The following is a 13853-nucleotide window of genomic DNA, read 5'->3' on the forward strand; positions in this document are numbered from 1 at the left end:
AAATGCTGCCTTTATATGTGGTAAAGATGTCAATATATTTAGCCGCACTTTCAAGGATGAACTGACTTCATATGCCATCTTGACAGTCTTATGACTAAGATGGGCAAATATGCAGAAAAAGGCTTCCCAACAGTTATCATGTTCTCTCAAGATAAATTGTCTTAACTTTGATTTATCACAGTTTACCATTCTGTTTTCCTGTGTGAATTAGAGTATTTTGTTTGTATCGTTACATATTTTAAGGTCTTATGCATTTTTTTTTTTTTTTTGTCTTTCTTTTTAGTGTGTACAGTGGGTGGATGAAGCAAAACTAAACCAAATGAGGAGAGAAGGTATTCGCTATGCTAGGATTCAGCTTTGCGACAATGATATCTACTTCATCCCTAGAAATGTCATTCATCAGTTCAAAACAGTGTCAGCAGTATGCAGCTTAGCCTGGCATATAAGGCTTAAACAGTACCACCCTGCTGTGGAAGCCCCTCAAAACCCAGAGAGCAACTCCAACATGGATTGTGGTTTAGCAGTTGACTCCCAGTGTGTGAGAATAAAAAGCGAACCAGAGGAAACACGCACAGAGGTGCAGCTTTCGACAACTGCCTCTTCATCGTTCCCACCTCCATCAGAACTTCACCTACAGGACCTGAAGACTCAGCCTATTCCAGTTTTCAAGGTGGAGAGTAGACTGGACTCTGACCAGCAGCAGCACAGTCTGCAGGAACATCCAAGCACTCCTGTGTGATGTGTACATATTCAAACACATTTTTTAACTTTTTTAAATTTTGATGTGAAGTTATAGTTTTATAACTGGCTTAAGTTAAGTTTTATTGGAGAAATCTTGCCTATAATTCTATAAAGAGAAATGACATTCCACAAATGTCAAGCATATCTTTTTTACACAGATTATGCAAAGCTAAGAGTTGTATCTTATCCCGTTAGTACAGTATGTAATAGTGGGTCTGCTGCTACTTTCTGTTTTAAGGTGTGAGGTTACAATTCAATCTCTTCTTCAAATCAAAACAAGAATTCTCTGGAATAGTAGGTTTTTACTTGGTAAATTATTCACTTCCCTTGATTTTATCTTTCCTTGTCTCTTGCCATATTTGCTTTATGTGGTAGAAAGCAGATTTATGGTTTAGTACTTGTGTCTTCATGGCACCTTGTTAGTTTTCACAGTAAAATGGCATTGTTGTAGGAAAGGCTCCTGCATCTGGTACATGGACAAGTAAGTTATTTAGTTCCAACACAAAGAAGATACGGTTTCTAAGGAAAACTGAGTGGCTCTCTGATTGTTAGCAAAAGAGGAAGCACAGCACTTTCTGACCCAGGCTGTCTTTTTGTGTCCGTTATTTAAAACCCAGTGGATATATTTCAATTAAACAAAACTCTAAAGATGAATAGTTCTTGGTTATTTATTATCCGTGTCGCATTATATGATAACTATGGAGGCTGTTTTGAGCAAAAGAGATAATGTTGATCCATTGTTCTGCTTCCTAGTATCCTCACATTTCCTGTGGATACTTTTCCTAAGCTGATCACAAATATCAAAGTTAAAGAATCATGCCAGTCTTAGTGATGAGGGCTGCCATATTTGAGCTCAAACTTAGAAGAAATTATTCCTGTGACTTGGCATCTACTTTTAAACACTTACAATTTTATCTGGCTAATACCTGGGTTTGTTTATTGTTATTCTGTGTTGCTATTTTCTAGTAACAGGCATTAGACTTCCATCCTAGAAGGTAGGCTGGATCTTAGTGTCTGGATATTTACTTTTTCTTTTTTCAAATAGGCCTCCTTCATGTAAGTAGTGAGGTCTTTCTCTTATTTTGGAATGTTCATGTGCTATGCATTACACTTGCTTTTGTTAATAACTCTCTGTAGGCCTTTGTTTACTAAAGGAAGAGTACTCCCCACACCTAAGACCAGATTCTTGTATCTACCTGGTTACAGTGCAATTTGATTTTTTTTTTTCCTGGATGGTGAGATTTGAAATATTTGCATAACATAGGCAAAAGAAAAAGATGCTGCTTTATTATGTCTGTCACCATGGAAACTTAGCTGCATCTTTGGAAATATCAAATATGAATCTTCTCTAAAATATTCTGAAATAGGTTAAATCTTATATAAATATTACTTTGTGCAATATTGTTGTGTAGTTAAATGCATATTAGCAAAGCATAGAGGTCACTGTGTAAACCGATAGAAAAGTAACCATCAGCAAATACTACAGTGATTAGTTAGAATCTGTATTACTCCTTATATATATGTATATGTATGTATTCTCTGTTACAAAGGATGAAGACAAATAAATAGGGAAACACTTCAATGTAAACCATTTATGAATTGGAAGTGATGTTGCTTTCAGTTATCTTTGTAAATAAGGTAATTAGAATGGTATGAAAGGTAATGTGATTATTAAAGGGGTGTTTTTAAATCCTGTGTATAAATTCTAGGGTAAATTCTAGTTTATCAAACTAGTTTTTAAAGGACCTTTGAGGGTATTTTTTTGTTGTTGTTACTTTGTGGAGAAGGGTTTATCACAAAATGAATGGGTTTGGGTTATTTCTGCTTTTGTTTTTCTGTCCAGAAGAATTTCATAGAGCTTTACCAGGCTGTGCAAAGAAAGATTCTTCTCAGGCAACATTTGCTTCTAAAATTAATCATGAAGAGAAAAAGATGTTAACGCAAAAAGTTTTATTTTGTTTTTCTTGTCTTCCAAGATCCGATTTTCCCATCTCCCACTTGCCATCCAGCAGATGCCATCTGTCATCTAAGCTGGTCATTACTAACAAAACAAGCAGACTGTCTCCTGACAGCCAGCACTGTGTGTAATCACTCAGGAACCAGCGGATCTGCAAAGACCTACAATCAAACGCAAATCTCCATTTTCCTTTTACAAAGCATTCTACCCTCACCTCCAGTATAAACATATTAAAAAATATAAAAATATTGAAAATCATGTACTAATGAAGTCATTGTATATTAGATTGCAATAGAATGGAAAGAAACATTTAGCTAGTAATGTGACTGGAAACCCTGAATGTCCTATGTGAGTATTAGATTTTGATAGCATGCTTTAAAGACTGATGAATATAAAAGCAGAAGCTTTGAGTTTCTTGCTGCTTTCAAAACTGTCCTAGTTGAACGATACAAAGGATTGCAACTTTTCTAAATCATTCAACTATTTGGTTGGTGGAGTGAGGCATGAAGCAGTCTGGCATCCTCTGACATATAAACTAGCGATGGCAGTGACATTATACCTGAAATTGAAGCTGATCCTCCCTTCTGGTATGTTTTCTGTTGTGCCAACCCTTGAGATTACTTGCAGAATGTAAGTTTTAGTTCTTAGTGGATCAGAGGGACATTTTAAAAATATACTTACGGAAAAAACCCAATAAACAAATATTCCTAACAGCACATAGAATGGTTTTATGGTAACCATGGAGAAGAACAGAAGTCTTCCCCTGCCCCAGAGGTCATTCTGTAATTATCAAGACAGGACAGGAGTTGGGGTTATGATGCTGAGAGATTACCCAAATTCATAAAGCAATAATAACAACTTCTATATTGGTTCCCTCTTCCAAAATTTAACTCTTGAAAAATGGATTCTTAAGCGTAATTGTACTTTGCTTATTCAGTACTTACATGTTTTACTGGTACATTATTTTTACTTAAAGACTTTTGGAAAGTGCCCTGTCCCCTCAGAAACAGTTGAACTGTCAGTTCACTAATATTATAAGCTCTTGTATGGGGAAAGAGTTTATTAAATTATTTGCTTAACTTTAGGAAAAGATGTATCAGTCTTAACAGGCATAAAGATCTCACCTAATGACTTGAGAAACATTTGCTTATTGTTTTTCCCTGTATAAATATTGTCTAGAAGGAAAGTCAATATAGGAACAAGACTCAAATCCATGAGAGTATATTCCTAGTGAATATTAATATTAGCCCATTATATTTTCATCTGTATTTGCCTTTAAAATTTATTTGCATTTATTGAGGATAATTAGGATTGCTGAGTTTGTGTCTTTCTAATAGTGTTTCATCCTTTCAGTAGCACATGCCAGAAGTTCACATTTGTGCTAACTTTCATGTTTTCAAGACAGTCTGTAGCTGTATTTACTGGTCATGCAAGTAGAGGAGATGCACACTACCAGTGTTTTTCTTAAGTGCATAAAGGACTTATCCTCATTCTGGAAGTTTGTTGCTTTAAAAGCAAGTATCCATAAATATTATGGCCTTCCATTTTTAAAAGATCTTCATAAATTTATTAGGATCCACTTGTGCATGTAGTTGAGACAACTGTCTCTTAAAATATAGCACTTTTCAATTCTCTCTAAAGAAATACTTATGTACTACTTCTATCACATGTTGTAAATTTTCATGTAATAGTGTTTTCTGTGACTAAACTTCATTTTGATTGGCAGCTAAGACTTTTTTTTCCTGTGGCTTTTATTTATCTAAGAGGTCTTTGCATATAGATGAAATGTATAATTTGCCTGGCGGACTATTTGCGTTTGTGTGGCCTTAGTTTGTTTATTGACATTAACAAGTGTTTTAAAAGGTTTTTAATGAATAGTCTTAAATCTAAATTTGTGTGAATAATAATTCTTTTAACACAATGCTTTTTTGTAGTTGTCTAAGTGTGTTAAGCTATTTCTTTGTAAAATAGGACAATGGAATGCATAGTTTTTTTTTCCTGTAAAGTATTTTTTTAATAAACAAAGTCTGATTTGTCCTTTACTGATGTTTCATCACAGAATGAATAGCACATGAGAGTTTTCATTGCCTGGAACCTGTTTGTGAAGTACTAGCCGGCCCTCTCCCATCCCCCAACACACACACCATGCATGCACTCACCTTTGTGTCCTATTATTTTTAAGCTTTTGAAGAAAACCTTGTACTTCCCCTCCCCCCTCCCCCAACAGGTCAGATACATCCAGATTGAGGTGCAACTAGTTTTGAAGAAAGCTTAAATTTGAAGTGAAGCTTGAAATTTTATTGATGTTTAAAATTATTTCCATTTTACTTAGAACAGCCTTAAGCTTTTATTTTGGAAGTGTAGGTATTTGTAACAGTGCATGGCATAGTAAGATGTTTAGTTTTCAGATGTGGATGGGACTATAGGACACAACAAAATGGGTTTTCTTCATTAGGTTTTGGGTGAATCTAGTTGAAGTGCTTGACCTGACAGCACTTAGTTCTCAGAAGGCCCCTCAGGGTATTTCATCAAGTCTCAGAGCCAGCGGTAGGGAGGTAATTATCTCCACAACACATGTGAGAAAGCAGACTTGTTAAATTGAATCACTTTCCTGAAATCACAGTTCGTTACTGGGAGCAGCGGGCTGAATGCTGTTTTGGGTTCAGAGCTCTGTCTTACACAGCAGCATCCTAATAAAACACTGAAAATTTTAAACAGGGCGCCTGGAAAATTATTTGCTAGTGCACCACTAATTCTACTCCTGAAAGTATCACTCAAAGCCAGAAAACCTCTTTTGTGTGTTCAGCAATGAAGTCAAATGCTTTTATTATTAGTGTTAATTTAGGTCTCAAAGTGACTTTGTGTTTGTCTTTTACCTAGTTGGTCGTTTAGAGTGAGTTACACTGTTCAGCAGTACTGAAGGGAAAAGCTGTTGAGTTTTAACGGCTTTTAGTTTAGGCCGTAACAGTTAAAGGGATTTAAAAAAAGGTGGAGACCATTGCCAATGTGTGTGGGTAAAGAAATTTTAAAAAATTATTCCTGCGGATGTTACTTTTTGGTGGGTTTACATTATGGTTAACTTTCATTTGACGTGCTTTAATGGCTTATAAGAATGCCTATAAGCTGCAGACGGAGACTGACTCTTAGGCAGTCTCAAGTGAGAGCTATTATCCATTTTTAGCCTTACATTAACTAAATGCTTTGTGCCCAGGACAAGAAAGGACAATAGCCGTTGGAAACAAGCCACTAAGGCGCACAAATGCACGTACAGAGAAAATGAAAACAGCTTAGAAACCCTGGGGCATACATTTAAATCACGTTAGAGTTCAACTCTTCTTTCTTCGGACTTCATTTTGAATCATTAAAAACAGCCTCTACAGCCATTCCCCCTCCCCCCGCCCCCTCCCCCCGATCTGGAGAAAGTCCCTATGCGGTGCGCTCCCTGTGCATCTTCTAGGCTTGTGTAGGCGCCCGAGTGCCTTTGTCCAGAGCTGCTGAGAGCCAAGGGAGGGACCCGCTAAGCCGCAGGCCGCCTCTCGGCGTTCCAGGCTGCGCCAATTCACAAACATTAGTCCGGCAAGAACGGAGAACTCGTGCGGAGGGCTCGTGGCCGGCTCTAGTTTCTGCCCTCGTCCACCCAAAGGGGGCACGGATGTGAAGTAGACACTACGCCAAATGTTACAGACCCGCACAGGAACCCGTGGAACACCGGGACCAGCCTCCGGGGGGATCGGTGGGTGCTGGGAGGGTCGTTTCTGAGGTGACTTTCCGTTGGGCGGGTGTCGAGGGTTACGGGCGGCGCGGCTCTCCGCCCCCGCCTCGGGGCTGCCCAAGCGGCGGGAAGGCGGCCGGGGGCGGAGCCGGAAGGCGGAAGCGGCTGGTCGCACCCTGAGCTGGTGGAGCCGCGGCCGGTCCCTCACGGACGACGCGCGCCGCCGCTCCGGCCCAGGGCTGGACACCCAGCCCTTGCGGGTGCCGAGGTGGCTGGCGAAAGCCCCGTTCCCGCTTCCTCCCACTCATTTTCCAGTTGGCTCCTGGCCTCTCCCATGGCCCGTTCGGTGACGGCCTAGGCCGGGTGTCTGAGGCTGCGGGCTGCGCTCCGCAGGGCGCCGGGCGGCCCTCTGCTTCCCAGGCTGGGCTGCCCGCCGCGGTCCCCATGGTAACGGCCGGGCGAGCGGCCGGGCCCCTGGGGGAAGATGCGGCCTGCCGGGCCCGCCGCCTCACCCCCGGCCTCCAGGCCCGGCCGGGGTCACTGAGGAGTGGGGGCCCGGCCGGCAGCCTGCCTGGCAGCGGGCACCAGGTGAGCTGGCCGTGGGGATGCGGAGGGCGCGGGGGTCGGGGGTGGGTGGCGGGGTGGCGGCAGCTCGGGTGCTTGGTATCACCTCATCCACGGGAGCGCTGGCCGGTGCAGCGGCACCTGTGCCCATTCCCCCGCCGCCTTTTTTTTTTTTTTTTTTTTTTCCTCTCCCTTCTTGGGAAGCAGCCTGAGAAAGAGCAGCTCATAGAGAGGCTGAGAGAAGCACATTTTTAGTCATACCCCAAACGGGACAATAACCTTCAACAACTGGACTTATCGAAACATTTCCTTCGTTTTCAGTGAAATCCAACTCTCTGGCTGGAGACGCAGATGGCCTCAAATGAGAGAGATGCTATATCGTGGTATCAGAAGAAGGTAACAGTAATTCTTATTTGTAAACTATACTTCCTGCAGAAAACTCCAGTAACGAATATTGTAGCTTTCCTTAAGTTTGGTGATGTCACATATTCTCATATACTATCTCAACATAATTGTAAAAACTGATGTGCGAAGTCATTATAAACCCAGTTTTAGGTTCCAGGATGTGAGCTGTAAGTCACCTCCACACAACATAGACAAACTACTGCAGTGCTTTGCAAAGTATCAGACTTAAAAATTTTCTTTTTATAAAGACAAGAATCAAATTTTTACCTTGCATGGCTCAGATTGCTGCTTTTGTCTGATTGAGCTGTTCCTTACCTCTTATTTCTCTCTGATATTCCTATTGATGTTTTCCTTAGGGAGTGGAGATATCTTTTAGGTGATCTTTAATTTCAAATATTGAGCTATTGCTTTTTTACTTTTTAGATGCAATCTTTTTTTTTTTGTTTTTGTTTTTTTAACAGCCCTTGGAAGTATGAATTCACTATGTAAGAAACACATTTTCCAGATACCAAATTTAATAGATTCATGGCCTTGTGAGGTTTGACTTAGATACAAAGATTGCCTTTGCATCATTTAAATAGCCTGCTCCTTATTTCAGATTGGAGCATATGATCAGCAGATATGGGAAAAGTCAATCGAACAGACTCAGATTAAGGTAAATTGATTTCTTTGTTACTGCTTTAAAGAGAAGATCATACTTCTTAAAGAATGTGCACTACTCACCAAGTATGCATTCTTTTAATTTAAGAAAAACAGCAGTGCATGAGTAATGATAGAGGACAGTTGATGTGTGGCCTCAGTAGCAAATGTCCCAGGTAAATGGGAATGCGGTGTTTCTTATTTCTGGTCAGTTTTTTAACGTATGATAGGTTGGATCCAGTATTGTCAGACCTTTATTCCAAAGAAGCTGGAAATAGACACATTTAACAAAGAAATAGCCACATTCTAAAAGGGTAGTAGTCCTCTGCCTCTCTTTTTCTTTCTCTTCTTCATCTTACTCCTCCTCCTCCTCATAATCATTATCACCACTGTGCAAGCCACATAAAATTCATATTTGGCCTACATCTAGCCTTTGGCTCCCATTTTTTTTTAAAAATTACTGGTTTAGAGGTGAGTCTTCAAGTTTTTAGGTTTTTAAGTTTCTTTGTACATTACCCTTAGAGCTGAACACCGTCTTCAATTTCTTCGTGCTAACCAAACAACTGAAAATTCATAATGCCGGTGGACTGACTTCTGATAGTAGAGGGGAAGGTTAAATTTTAGTATCTAAGTCACCATATGGGAAAGAGGAATACTGGTGTCCATGCAAACTGGTTATTGAGTGGTTGCTGAGGAGCCATTGGAGCTTGATAGTCTAGAGGAAAAGCCCAAAGAGAGGAGCGGAAGTCTAAATTTAGGGTCTTCTTTGGAAATTGTTCATAAATGCCAGTACATTCTTGATTTGGGACTCTCTTTTGATAAGATTTGGTGCAGACCTTTACCAGCACTTTAAAAACATAGGTAAAAAATAGCTAAAACAATCTTGTACAATAAAAGATCCTCCAGAGGAATCTCCATACCTGATCTCAAGCTGTACTATAAAGCAACAGTAATTAAAACAGCATGGTACTGGCACAGCAATAGGCTGGTTGATCAGTGGAGTCGAATTGAAGACCCAGATATAAATCCACACATATATGGTCACTTGATTTTTGACAAAGAAGCCAAATCTATTCAGTGGAAAAAGGATAGCATCTTCAACAAATGATGTTGGTCTAATTGCTGGAGGTCTATGTGTAAAAAAATGCAATTAGACCCATATTTGTCACCATGCACAAAGCTCAAGTCCAAGTGGATCAAAGACCTCAGCATAAAACCAGAGACACTAAATTGGTTAGAAGAAAACGTGGGGAAGAGCCTGGAACACATTGACACAGGAGACAACTTCCTGAATGGAATATCAATAGCCCAGGCCTTAAGGTCAACAATTAATAAATGGGACCTCATGAGGCTGAGAAGCTTCTGTAAGGCAAGAAACACTGCCAACAGAACAAAGTGACAGCCTACAGACTGGGAAAAGATTTTCACCAACCTTACATCTGATAAAGGTCTAATATCCAAAATATATAAAGAACTCAGGAAATTAAACACCACCAAACCAAATAATCCAATTGAGAAATGGGGCTCAGAACTAAACAGAGAAATATCGAATGGCTGAGAAACACTTAAAGAAATGCTCAGCCTCCTTAGTCATCAGGGAAATGCAAATCAAAACAACTCTGAGATTCCATCTTACACCCATCAGAATGGCTAAGATCAAAAATTCAAGCAACACCACATGCTGGCGAGGATGTGGAGAAAGAGGAACACTTCTTCATTGCTGGTGGGAATGCAAACTTGTACAACCACTTTGGAAGTCTGTCTGGCACTATCTCAGAAAACTGGGAACAGGGCTTCCTCAAGACCCAGCTATTCCACTCCTTAGAATGTACCCAGAAAATGCTCCACCACAGAACAAGGACATATGCTCAACCATGTTCATAATGGCCTTATTCATAATACCTAGAACCTAGAAACAACCAAAGTATCCCTCAGTAGAAGAGTGGATAAAGAAACTGTGGTACATTTACACTATGGAATACTACTCCACTATTAAAAACAAGGAATTCCCGAAATTTGTGGACAAATGGATTGAATAAGAAATGATCATAATGAGTGAGTTAACCCAGAAGCAGAAAAAGTCAAATGGTATATACTCACTTATATCTGGACACTAGCCTGAGGGGCATGTCCCATGAAAGTCTTCACTTACCAGGAAAGTGTGACAGAGGGAAGGACATCCTATTGGGACTCTAGGTGAGAGAAGCATAGGAGAATGGGGAAATAGAAGGATCCAGAGGGTCCCAGAAACTTACAAGAAGAACATTATGATGGGCAGATCTGGGCCCAGGGGTCCTGTTCAAACTATGGCACCAGCCAAGGACAATATGTGCAGTAAACTTCGAACCCCTACTCAGATCTAACCAATGAACAGGACATTCTCCACAGTTGAGTGGAGAGTGGGGTCTGACTTTCACATGAACTCTGGTGCCCCATATTTGACCACGTCCCCTGGATGGGGAGGCCTGGTGGCACTCAGAGGAAGGACAGCAGGCTACCAAGAACACCAGCAGCTCAAGCTCTAAGATCAACAATTAATAAATGAGAGCTCATGAAACTGAAAAGCTTCTGTAAGGCCAAGGACACTGTCTATAGAATGGAAACACAGTCTACAGATTGGGAGAAGACCTTCACCCATCCTACATCCAACAAAGGGCTAATATCCAAAATAAATATATAAAGAAACCAAAACATTAAACACCAACAAACAAAATAACCCAGTTACCACCTTCTACAGTGCAGGCTACTATTCAGAAAGCTGTATACAACCTATAGATCTATGTGTAAATATAAATGGATAAAGTTCATGAAATATTTGAAATATAATAGGGAAGAAAAAAACAGAAGAGGAATAATAATTTTATTTTAAAGAATTAAGATGAGTGGTGCTTGCCTATCAGTGCTTGGTGGGAAGCTGAGGCAGAGAGATTGCAATTTCAAAACAAGTATAGGCCTTGACTCAAACTAAACAAATAGGGAAAGAACCAGTAATTAATATATTTAAGTAATTAGATACCATTAAAAATAAGGGAGCATCTGCACAAATATATCCTTCAAAACATATTTTCCTGTCATTGTTAAGGAGAAGGCTTACCTGTTATATATCTGTCATTCCATTTTAAAAATACAACACTTGTAAAAATAATTTGTAAATATAGTTTTAACTACCAACTTTAGAAAGTCTTTAAAGATAACCAGAAAGTTAAAAAAAAAAAAAAATGTCAGAGATGAAAGTGTGGGGCTGGGGTTGTATGCTGCTCAGTGATAGAGCACTTACTCACAAACATAAAAGTGCAAGAAAAATTACTTAATTAAAATAAATTTAGTAGAAAAGTTGCTACCAGATCACTAAACAATGTGAGAGAACATGGGAAAAGAGACTCTCAAGAAGGGCCAGTGAGGTGGCTACACACCTTCAGGCTCATGTCACCTAACCTGAAGTCCTGAATTTGATCCCCAGGTACTATTTTTTGGGGAAATCTTTTCTCTGACTTTGCCTCCCAACTTCTTATATATGAGTTAGATGTATATTATACAACTCCTTACAGGGCTCTATTTGCCATGTCATTGCTTTTTGTTGTTGACATTGTGCCTTCTGTTATTTTCTCATCTCTCTAACACAATTTCTGATAAAACAACAAAAAGAGAAATGATTTCTTTGGCTCATGGTCTTTTGACTCCATTTTCTGGACTTATTTTAAGTTCCAACATCATGGAAACAGGAGCATGAGGAGAAGGGGGCTCACCTTGTGCACAGGAGGCAGAGGGAATGAGGAAGGAACTTGGGAGGAGGTATAATCTTCGCATCACCAGAGACTGAGTACGGTGAGGTCTCATCTCCTGAAGTTTCGACAGCCTCCCCAAATATCACCACCAGTGGGTGAAATATGTTCAGCATAAGTCCATTGGGAAGCATCACAGATTCAAACTATAGCCTGCACAATGTGTGCTAAGAAGTCAAAGTTTGCTTCCCCTTTTGTTCCAGACTTTATTGTAGTTTTATTCTTTTAGTGGCAATAAAATGAAAATTCAACAGACTGGGAAATAGGGAGGAATTACAGGGCTTTATTATTATTATTTTTTTAATTCATGATTACACACATAGTCCAGTGATATTGTAGCAGTTATGTCCGTGTTTTGTTCCTTCCTTAAAGTGGTATGTCGGGGTTTTGTCCTGAATGCGGTAACCTGTTAAGGGTTGTTAAAAGGTGCTTCCAAACTAGTGACACTGGGGCCGGGTGTGGTGGCACACGCCTTTAATCCCAGCACTTGGGAGGCAGAGGCAGGAGGATCGCTGTGAGTTCAAGGCTAGCCTGGTCTACAAAGTAAGTCCAGGCCAGCCAAGGCTACACAGAGAAACCTTGTCTCAAAAAACAAAACAGAACAAAAAACCAAACCAAACAAACAAACAACAAAAAAACCAAACTAGTGACATAGTATTATAGTTTTGTTAGGGTTTACTGTGGGAGGGGACTCTGCAGGGGTCCAGGCTGCCATATGGACAATGAATGCAGGAGTGTCCCACTTCCCTCCTTCAGTCTTTCTCCTCTAGGATAGAGATTGTGTGTCACCAGTGAGGAAATCACAGTTCCCAGGCTTTACTCATTAAAGCTTTCAAGGTCAAGTCATATTGTTTGCTCTCCAACAAAACCTCCTCCCTTTGTTGTGGGATGCATTTGGTTCCATGTAGCAAGATACAGGATGTGTAATGACTAAGACTGATGATAATTTGGTTGGGATTGGTGAGCGCTGGCTTCTTTAGCTGTGTGGTATGTGATGGGTTATCTCCACATCACATCACCAAATGATTGATTAAATATCTGAATGAATGGCTATAATAAATAAGTACAGGTTAATTGGAAGCAGCATGGAAGGGAGAGGGAAAGGGAGAGCCTGCACTGGGGGTTGGGGGAAGGGAAGGAGAGAGGGAAGGGAGGGAAAAAGGGCAAAGGTGCAGTGGAATCAAAGTGTCTTGTTTATATAGTAAGGGTTCTCTGGGAGAGGGGAAGCCCTGCCCTTAGGTAAAGGGCAGAGCATGCCAGCCACGCCCTGCAGCAGGACCTAACATTGTGCTATGTCCCTGTGTATGCATCAGGATTCCCCAGCAGGAATTTAGGTGTCTTGCTCTCATTCTCTGACTTACCATCTTGAGAGAAGGCCTCTAGTTGTACTGGAACCTTGTTATATAGAGCTTTGCAACTGAGCTCTGGGACTCTGCCTCTCTCCTAAGGCTGGGATTGCAGGCACCTGCAGCCATGTCTGGCTCTTCATATGGGAACTGGAGATTCAAACTCAGGTCCTCATGCTTGCAGAGTAAACCTGCTTAAACTTTTACACTAACTTCAATGGTTAAACATCTGATTTAAAAACTTGATTAAGTAGCTCCCACAAGTTTTAGTTGAGTATGAAATTAAAATTCATCTCCTTTTCTCTCTTTTAAAGTTTTATTTTGTGCATGAGCAGTGTGGTGGTTTGAATAAAAATGGTCCCCTAGGCCCATAGGGAGTGACACTAGTAGAGGTGTGGCTTCGTTGGAGTAGGTGTGGCCTTGTTGGAGGAAGTTTGTCTCATTCACTTCCTGCTGCCTTCAGATCAAAATGTAGAGCTCTGAGCTCCTTCTCCAGCACCATATCATCATGACAATACTGGACTAAACCTCTGAAACTGTAAGCCAGCCCCAGTTAAAAGCTTTCCTTTATAACAGTTACTGTGGTCATGGTGTCTCTTCACAGCAATAAAACTCAAACTAAGTGTCATGCCTGAATATATGTCTATAAAGCCCATGCAGGCAGTGCCTGTCCTTGGAGACCACAAGAGACGGTGGGGTTCCCTGAA

The 13853-nt window shown here is 40.5% G+C and overlaps 2 protein-coding genes across 2 annotated transcripts in view; both read left to right on the forward strand.

The window, feature by feature from the left end:
- Positions 1–867, forward strand: part of Rsbn1 (round spermatid basic protein 1) — a 39797-nt gene extending 38930 nt beyond the window's left edge. Inside the window, exon 7 of the mRNA XM_051165929.1 lies at positions 284–867. Within this exon, the coding sequence (XP_051021886.1) occupies positions 284–739 (456 nt within the window). The 3' untranslated portion in view covers positions 740–867. The remainder of the gene's footprint in view (positions 1–283) is intronic.
- Positions 868–6846: 5979 nt separating this feature from the next.
- Positions 6847–13853, forward strand: part of Phtf1 (putative homeodomain transcription factor 1) — a 33323-nt gene continuing 26316 nt past the window's right edge. Inside the window, exons 1-3 of the mRNA XM_051165933.1 lie at positions 6847–6998; positions 7296–7370; positions 7978–8034. Of these exons, the coding sequence (XP_051021890.1) occupies positions 7326–7370; positions 7978–8034 (102 nt within the window). The 5' untranslated portion in view covers positions 6847–6998; positions 7296–7325. The remainder of the gene's footprint in view (positions 6999–7295; positions 7371–7977; positions 8035–13853) is intronic.

Source organism: Acomys russatus, chromosome 23, assembly GCF_903995435.1.
Source record: "Acomys russatus chromosome 23, mAcoRus1.1, whole genome shotgun sequence".
Classification (NCBI taxonomy): Eukaryota; Metazoa; Chordata; class Mammalia; order Rodentia; family Muridae; genus Acomys; species Acomys russatus.